Below are 8,658 nucleotides of genomic sequence, written 5' to 3'. Positions count from 1 at the left end.
TCTTTCCCTGTTGGCCTGACAATCTCTTCAACCTCATTCTTGAGCATCTAGCTAGGCTATATATAGTAGGAGAGGACTTCAGATAATTCATGAGAAAATGGAATTAAAGTATGAGTTTGCTGTGAAAAAATTTTCAAGTCCATGTGTAGCTTTTTCATAAACTTATTGAAGACCCCCTTGCATTGTCTGAGAAGCTTTCCCTGGTAGGCTTCCTTACCTACGACCTGCTTGGTAATCACTCCCTTCTCTGGGCAACCTGTGGGTCTCCCACGTGCTGGTGGTGAACCTGTCCTAGTGCCTGTTGTTGGGTGTGCTCGTGTGTTTATCTTTGTATCTGTGTGTCCGTGTTTGTCTCTTCCTATAGACTTTGAGCTTTTGGAAGGCGAGGACCATTTGATTCAGTTTTATGTTTGTGGTGTCTGGTGTCTAGGGTGTTAACGGCCCCTGCATATCTTGGTCGTTCTGTTGCTTTGCTAGCAGTGTAGTACAGGAAATCCAGGATTTGGGGACCCATGGCATAGCTCAGTGTGGTGCTTAGTATGGATATTCTGGTGATAAATTGAGACTGTGGCTTTGGTCATATTGGGCTGGAGGAGAGAAAGAGGGAAGAGGAGGTCAAGGAATTCCATGATTGGGTTCTGGAGAGCTTGTTTTACTACTAGAGTATTTGAGGGTCAGGAGACTAAGCAGGAGAGGCCGTCTGCCTGAAGAGGGGCGAATGAAGCAGAAGGGTTAAAATAAGAGCAAACTAGTGGATTATGAGGCTTAGGGCCAACTGGCGGGATGGAGGTTAAGGCAGCTGGATCCCACATGGTAGACTGTATGGTTCGAGTCCCAGGCCCAGTGGCTTGAGAAACATGTTGGGTCTGTGTGTGCATGCTCAAAATCCTGAGAGGAGAATGGAGAAGGGATTGAAGCATGGCCGTCCCCACTGGGGTGCCTTTGCTCTGTGTGTCTTTGTCTCTCTTACTACCTCCCCTCACAAACACGTGTGTCTATAGCAAATGAAAAACAAGAAAGACTGATTACAGAGGTGAAAACGAGAAAGCAAGACATGGCTCAGTGTGGATAGAGCCTTTTTTTTTGGAGGAGGAGCTCTACGGCATGTGTGCTCACCAGAGAGAGGGAGAGAGAGATTGAGAGAGAGAAAAATCACATCCCATGGGGGAGGGGTGGAAGGCCATGCCTCGATCCCTTCTCTTATCTTCTCCCCTAAGGATTTTGAGTACACAAGTACACATGCCTGGTGTGATTTTTAAGCCACTGGATCCTGGACTAGAACTGATCAGTTGGCCCTGGGATCCAGCACCTTAACCACTACTCCACCTGCTGGCCTGGATAGAGCCTTTGTTACAGAGGTAGCCACCCTCTCCATGGTAGCTCAAGCTTCAGGTGTGAGGGCCAACAGGGCCTGTTTCACACTGAACGCATGGAACACAGTCATTTCAGTTTTCTCAACAGCCCATCAGCACGCACTTTACTTATTTTAGTTATTTCTGTCCTAGCAGGTGAAGGGAACTCAATTCTGTAGCAGAACAGGTTGTCATTGAAAATATTCACTATTGGGGCCAGCTGGTGGAGTGGTGGTTAAGAGCACTGGACTCCCACATGGTTGACTGCGATTTGAATCCCGGACCTGGTGGCTTGCTTCTCGCTCTCACTTTCACTCTAACTCTCTCTCGCTCTTTCACTCTGTCCCTCTCTGGTCAAATAAAAAAAAAAAAGTAAATAAATTAATAAAGGTAAATAAAATAATTCTTAAAAAAAAAAAGAAAGTACTCACTATTAAAAATGTGGGGACCAGCAGCTGGCGTAGTGGCTATGTCACGGGACTCCCGTGCAGTTGACCGTGGTTCAGTTCCCGAACTCAGTGCCTTAAACTCACGCCTGGCATGTGTGTGTGCATGTTCAAGATCCCGAGAGGAGAATGAAGGAGAAGGGATTGTAGTGTGGCCATCCCCCCGCAGGGGGTTGCTTTCTATCTCTCTGTCTGTCTCTGTCTGTCTGGCAAGCGCATGCGCCCTATAGCAAAAACCTCTCAAAAAAAAAAAAAAAAAAAAAAGTGAAGGTATTTTCATATTCAAATTTGATTTCATATCTTTTGCCTAGTTTTAAAATGAGGTTGTTTATCTTACTGAGTTGTAAAAGTTCTTTCAGTACACGCCTTTTTTTCTTTTTTTATAGATTTATTTAACTTTATTTATCAACTTATTTGTTTATTTTAATTTTACCAGAGAGGAATAGAGTGAGAAAGAGAGAGAGAGAGAGAGAGAGAGAGAGAGAAAGTGAGAAAGCAAGCTGTCAGGTCCAGGACTTGAACTACGGTCGGCCAAGTGGGAATCTAGCACTCTTAACCACCATGCCACCTGCTACCCCCCCGCCCCCCTGTATAAGTCTTTTATCAGATGTATGATTTGCATTTATTTTCTCCTAGTCTGTGCCTTTTCATTTTTTGTCTTTTTTGAATTGTGCCTTTGCTGTCATACATGAGAACTTTTTTTTTTGGAGAGGTTTTTGCTATAGGGTGTGTGCACTTGCCAGAAAGACAGAGAGACAAAGCGAGAAATCACCCCCGGGGGTATGGCCATGCTGCAATACCTTCTCCTCCATTCTCTCGGGATCTTGGGCGTGCACACACACGCGCCCAGCATGAGTCTAAGTCGCTGGGTCCAGGACTCGAACTGTGGTTGACTACATCAGAGTCTAGTGACATAGCCATTACGCCATCTGCTGGTCCCAAGGACTCTTTTTAACCAAGGTTATGAAGATTTTTATGTTTTCTTCTAGAAGTTTTATAGTTTTGGGTTTTACATGATCCATTTTGAGTTAATGTTTGTGTATGGTGTGAGGTAAGAATTGAAATTCATCTTTTTGCATGTGGCTATTTAATTGTCCTATTTCCATCTATTAAATGATTGTTCTTTGATAATATTCTGTAATTTTCTTTAATAGGCTGTACATTTTTTTTTTTTTTAAGTACTGTTTAGACCATTCCACTGTGCAGCCAAGTTTGAGAACCGCTGTTCCTATTGAAGCCATTCATGGTTTCCTGGGACAGGTCCTCTTTTGGCCTTTTTTTTGTTTTTTGTTTTTTTAATAACTATTTGTGGTTTGGTTTGTGATACATTATTTTTTAAAAGAGTTTTTGGATCCATGTTCATAATAGATTAGCCATGGCACTGATAGAGGCGTAGAGGTTATGTTGCTGGACTCAGACATGACGAACCATGGTTCAAGTCCTAGACCATATGGCTTGAAAATCATGCCAGGGGCATGTTCATGAATCTCCAAGATCCCAGGAGGAGAACAGAGAAGGGATTGCAGCATGGCCATCCTCCCAGAGCAGGTTTTTTCTCACTTTTCCTCTCACTGTCTCTGTCTCTATCCAGTGAGTGCACACACCTCAAGGCAAAAACTTCCTTTAAAAACCAGAATAAAAGGAAAAAGATTAGCCACTCATTTTCCATTTTTTAAAGATTTCACCAGAGGGTGCATGAGCTCGCCAGAGAGAGAGAGAGAAAAAAAAAGAAAACAAACTAGAAAGCACTTCCCATGGGGAAGGGGGGAGAGAAAGAGACAGAGAAAGCTAGAAAGCACGTCCCATGGGAGGTAGTCACATGACAGCTTCCTCTCCTGCATTTCTCCCTCGAGTCGGGATTTAGAATACGCAGGCGCACACCCCTGGTGTGGGACTTGAAGCACGTGGTGACCGTGTGGGATCCAGCCAGCTTAACCACTGCACCCCAGCTGGTCCCTGATTTTCTGTCAGCCTCTTCTTGAGTACGTTTTGGTCATTTCCATTTTTCTAGAAAATGGCCCTTTTTTTCTGTTTCCGTAGTTGGAAGTTCTTTTCCCAGGGTCACGTGGCTGAGGGGGGCTCTGAGCTCGGTTGGTTTTCGCTCGTTTTTATTAAGTAACTTGCTCTTTTTGTAAATAGGTGATCTGTGTCCATGATGTCTCATCCATCTATCGCGTCCCCTTGTTATTAGAGGAGCAAGGAGTTGTGGATTATTTTCTTCGAAGACTTGACCTTCCTATTGAGAGGCAGCCACGGAAGATGCTGATGAAGTGGAAGGAGATGGCGGACAGGTACGTCTTGCAGTGAGGAGCTGGCGGGACCGCTGCTGTCAGTGTCTGTTGGCAGAGGCTCTGGGAGTCCAGCTCCTTCGCTAGCCTGTCAGCATTTCGTTGTCCACTGGTGTTGAAAAGGTCCTAACGGTAAGAGATGTTGTGAGTGTTAAGGGATCTCAGCTGTCCTGTGGTTGTGCCAGCAAGGAGCATGTCCTGGTAAGGTGGGGCCTGACCCCAGGTCTCCAGGCAGCAAGTTCTGATCCTGTCTTATCACACCTGACTCTTACTGATTTGAAGATCAGTGCAAAGAGGCCTTGGTGGTAGGTTTGCACAGACACCTGAAGCCCACATCAGTGGTCGATCATGGCTGGAGCACCCCAGGGAGAGGGATGGCTAGGGAGGTACTGCTGGAGGTGAGCTCTAGGAGGACTGTCCCCTTCCAGTTGTCCTCACGTCACGTCAGAGATCTTCGCTTAGTGGCTCAGAGCAGTGGGCGTGCCTTACCATGGCTGCAACGCTAACGTGAGCTTTGAGGAGGAAGCACTTGCTCCGTCCTCTGGCATGTTTGTTCCCGTTTTAACATTCTCCTTTCAGTCTTGTCTATTTACATGTAGCTCTCTGCTTTTCAATCCTTTTTCATAAAGCATTTTGTTACTACTAATTATACTTTATAATGAACATTTTTAGTAAGTGTGAACTTTGCTGTTGTGTGATTGTCCCTTATTTTAAGTCTCCCCTTCATCAAATTAATCTTGTGGGCCCAGCTAGTGGTGGTTAAGGTGACTGGCTCACTGTGTGGTTCGAGTCCTGGACTTGGTGGCTTGAAGAGCATGCCACGCACGTGTGTGTGCACACTCAAAACCTGAGAGGAGAAGGGATTGTGGCATGGCCAGCCTCCTGGGGTGGCTTTCTTACTTTCCCTCCCTCTCGCTTTTTCTGTCTCTCTCTAGCACGTGCCTGCGCCCTATAGCAAAAATTTAACGTTCATGTCTGTTCATTTTTTTTGCACTTTAGGATTTAAAAGTTTTTAAACAAGTTTGTGTGAGGTTTTTGAAAGTGTCTCTTTGTAGTAGCTTCTGAAATCCAGCTTTCTTTACAAGGCCTGCCATGCTGATCTAAAAATTGCTTCTTCCCTGGTGTGTACATAGAACTCGGATAATACCTCTCCCACTGTTCTTCTTAGGCATGTTTTTCTTCTCTTGAAAAAGCCATTTTGATCTCTAACTCACCGTGTGTTTCTTGGCCTTTGTTCGGTAGATATGACCGCTTGCTGGAGACCTGCTCTATCGCTCTGGTGGGCAAATACACCAAGTTCTCGGACTCATACGCCTCTGTCATTAAAGCCCTGGAGCACTCCGCACTGGCCATCAACCACAAGTTGGAGATCAAGGTAGGGTGGATGGTGCAGGTACAGCCCCGGGGGAGCTTGGCAGCCTGGGCGTTTGTAGTTGCTGCGTGCACACCTGCTTTATGTTTTGGGAGCTCCGAATTTCTTAAAAGGGAAATGTGGTTGGCTTCTGACTTTGAGAGAACAGAGCAGCGTTTGCAGGAAATAACCAAGGGGAGCGGTGTCAGGTTGAGAGAGACTGAGGGCCTGGATCTGGACGTCAGGTGACCCTGCGAGACTAGGAGTGCCCTGGTGGGCCAGAGGGACATTGCACAACGGATGGCACTGCCTGGGAACCGTTCTAGACATCGGTGGCTCTTGGACGCCCTGCTGGCACGTGGGGCGCCTTTCCTGACCTGAGCTGGTGCCGTCTACCTCCCTAGTTACCATTAGGGTGGGAATGGTAACGCCCTCTTCACAGCGCTGGCATCCCTCACCCAGCCGGTGCCTGGAACGTGGGCAGCACTCGGCACCTGGTTCAGTGGCAGTGTTCTGGTCTGTGGCGTGGTGGCAGCAGCTGAGGTGGTGGGACATCGGGGCATAGCCCTATCCGTCTTTATAAGTGACAGTAGGATGTTGAGGTTCCAGAGCCAGATGGCCGGAGCTCAAGTTCTGGCCGTGTTGCCTTTCAGCCATGTGACCCTGGATCATTAACCTAGGTGCCTCAGTTTCCTCATCTTTAAGAAGTGTTGGTGGTTGTGCCTTCCTCCTAGTGTGGTGGCAGGGATTCAGTGCGTCGCATACAGTGCTGAGAGCTGTGCCTGCCCGGTACGTGGTCACCGAGTCGGCTCTCTATGAAAATGCTCCGCCTCTTCCCTTTATGCCTTCCTCCAGTTTGGCGGCTGGGCGGCTCAGGAGGGAGGAAAGCAGCAGGAAGCCAGAGCTCAGTGCTGAGTGTTAGCCGGGGCCCACACTGCCTGGGTCTGTGCACAGCCCCCACCACCGGCTTTAGGGCTCCCCTCCTCCTCCTGGGTTTTCTGGGCCTGAGGACTTGGCTCCGTCTAGTGGACGGGGTCCTGCGGAATGAGCTGTTCTACGTGGTTGGACAATTGGAGGATCCTGTCACACTGCCCTGATTTCTTTTGCTAGTTCTTGCCATCATTTGTTTTGTCCACTTGGAGTTAGTCTGTGGCGACCACGTGCTAGAATGTAGAGGCTGAGAGAGGAAGAAAAGACGACCGTCTCTGCCGTCCCGGCATCTCGAGTCTCTTAGGTGTGAGGGGAGCACACAGAGAGGGTGAACCGGCCTTGTCAGCACAGGAGACGGCAAGTCCCTCCTCGAGAGACCCCTGGGTGGGTTGTGGCGGGAGAGACAGTCCTGACAGGCAGGCCGTGTCCAAGGGCTTGGAGACCTGGAGCAGTTGAGAGCTCGGGATGGGAAGGTGTGAGCTGGGGTCTGTGTAGGGGTAGGCCAGGAGGGCCCGCCCTGATCCCTGTGAGCAGGGCCAAGGCTGGATCCTACCCTGCAGTTCAGGGAAGTCACTGCAGTGCACAGGTAGGGGCGAGGAGGGAGAAAGTGAGCAGCCTGACAAAAAGGTAGACAAAGGTTTAAATAGACTTTTCCAGAAGAAGATACGTGACATAGTCATGAAAAGAAGACAGCCTTTAATTGTCAGGAAATAAATGCAATTTAAATCACAGTGAGATAGCAACACTAGTGTGGCAAATGGGAGGAAGTGGAGCTCTCCCATCATGCTGCTGGGATGCCAGGTGAATGGCCACTTGAGAAAGGCTGGCAGTTTTATATGGAGGTAGACGTGAGACCCCAGGAATCCCACTCTCAGGAACAACACCAGTGCGAGTGGATCCGAGCTGAAATCCGGAACCAACCGTCTGAGCAGATCTCCCATCATGCTGCTGGGATGCCAGGTGAATGGCCACTTGAGAAAGGCTGGCAGTTTTATATGGAGGTAGACGTGAGGCCCCAGGAATCCCACTCTCAGGAACAACACCAGTGCGAGTGGACACACTGATCCGAGCTGAAATCCGGAACCAGTGAGCAGATAGTCAGTGTGTGTGGAAAACTACTCGGCAGTGAACAGGAGCAGACAGTTAACACAGCGTGGGCAAGTCCCCGAAACACTGAGCCGGGGGCCAGACACAAAGGCCCCATGGGGGTTAGGGCCATGTGTGTGAGGTTCTAGAACAGGCAGGGCTAATTCGATGCTAGAAATCAGACCTGAGGGTGTCTGGGCAGGAGTTGGGGCCGAAACTGTGTGCCGATTGGCCAAGGGAACATTCTGGGACGATGGTGGCTTTTGATGAGGGACGTTCAGAGGCATGCGGAAAAAGGAAACTAAAGTATGGGCATATTTTGGTACAAAAAGTAAAATCCATGCATAGTTTTTTATGATACACATTTTCTACAGTTTTTGAAGACCCAGCGTGTATCTTTTTTTTTTTGAAGAGGTTTTTGCTATTGGGCAGACAGACAGAGAGAAACAGACAAAAAGCAAGAAATCACCCCCCTCCCCTGTGGGGATGGCCACGCCACAATCCCTTCTCCTCCATTCTCCTCTCAGGATCTTGGGCATGCACGCACACGCGCCCAGCGTGAGTTTAAGCCACAGGGTCTGGGACTTGAACCGCGATCGATTATGTGGGAGTCCAGCGACATAGCCATTACGCTAACTGCTGGTTCTACCCAGCGTGTATCTTGATGAGGTAGTGGTCATGCCTTCATGTGTGTATTTGACAGAGCTCACCGAAGTGTGGGTTTTAGAACCCTTGCATTTTATTGTATGTAAATTATACTGTAAGACTCTGGGGAGGAGGAAGAGGGGCTGGAGAGTGTCTTTTGAAGAGGGACCGCTTTAGGCTCTTCTCCAGCAGCTTAGCCGAGACAAGACCCTAAAAAGATGCAAGTGTAGGATGGATAGAGCTAGGTTTGGGAGTTAAATGAAAACTCTTGTGTTTTAAAATCATATGTTTAAGGGGCCAGCAGGTGGCGTGGTGGTTAAAAGTGCTGGATTCCCACTTGGCTGACTGTGGTTCGAGACCCAGACTTGGTGGCTTTAAAATCATGCCAGGCAGGGAACCAGCAGTTAGCGTAATGGCTATGTCGCTGGACTCCCACGTAGTCGACCGCAATTTGCGTCCTGGACCCGGTGGCTTAAAACTCACACCAGGTGCGTGTGCGTGCGTGTCCAAGATCCCGAGAGGAGAATGGAGGAGAAGGGATTGCGGTGTGACCATCCCTC

The 8,658-nt window shown here is 48.4% G+C and overlaps 1 protein-coding gene across 1 annotated transcript in view; it reads left to right on the top strand.

Annotated features, from left to right (window-relative positions):
* The window catches only part of CTPS1 (CTP synthase 1), a gene marked incomplete in the record, with an annotated part of 47,724 nt that overhangs the window by 25,619 nt on the left and 13,447 nt on the right, over nt 1–8,658 (top strand). Inside the window, 2 exon segments of the mRNA XM_027766886.1 lie at nt 3,938–4,089; nt 5,329–5,461. Of these exon segments, the coding sequence (XP_027622687.1) occupies nt 3,938–4,089; nt 5,329–5,461 (285 nt within the window).

Source organism: Tupaia chinensis, unplaced genomic scaffold, assembly GCF_000334495.1.
Source record: "Tupaia chinensis unplaced genomic scaffold, TupChi_1.0 Scaffold143758_1, whole genome shotgun sequence".
NCBI classification, from domain to species: domain Eukaryota; kingdom Metazoa; phylum Chordata; class Mammalia; order Scandentia; family Tupaiidae; genus Tupaia; species Tupaia belangeri.
The sequence above is the reverse complement of the archived record's forward strand: the minus strand, read 5'-3'. Positions and strand labels throughout refer to the sequence as shown.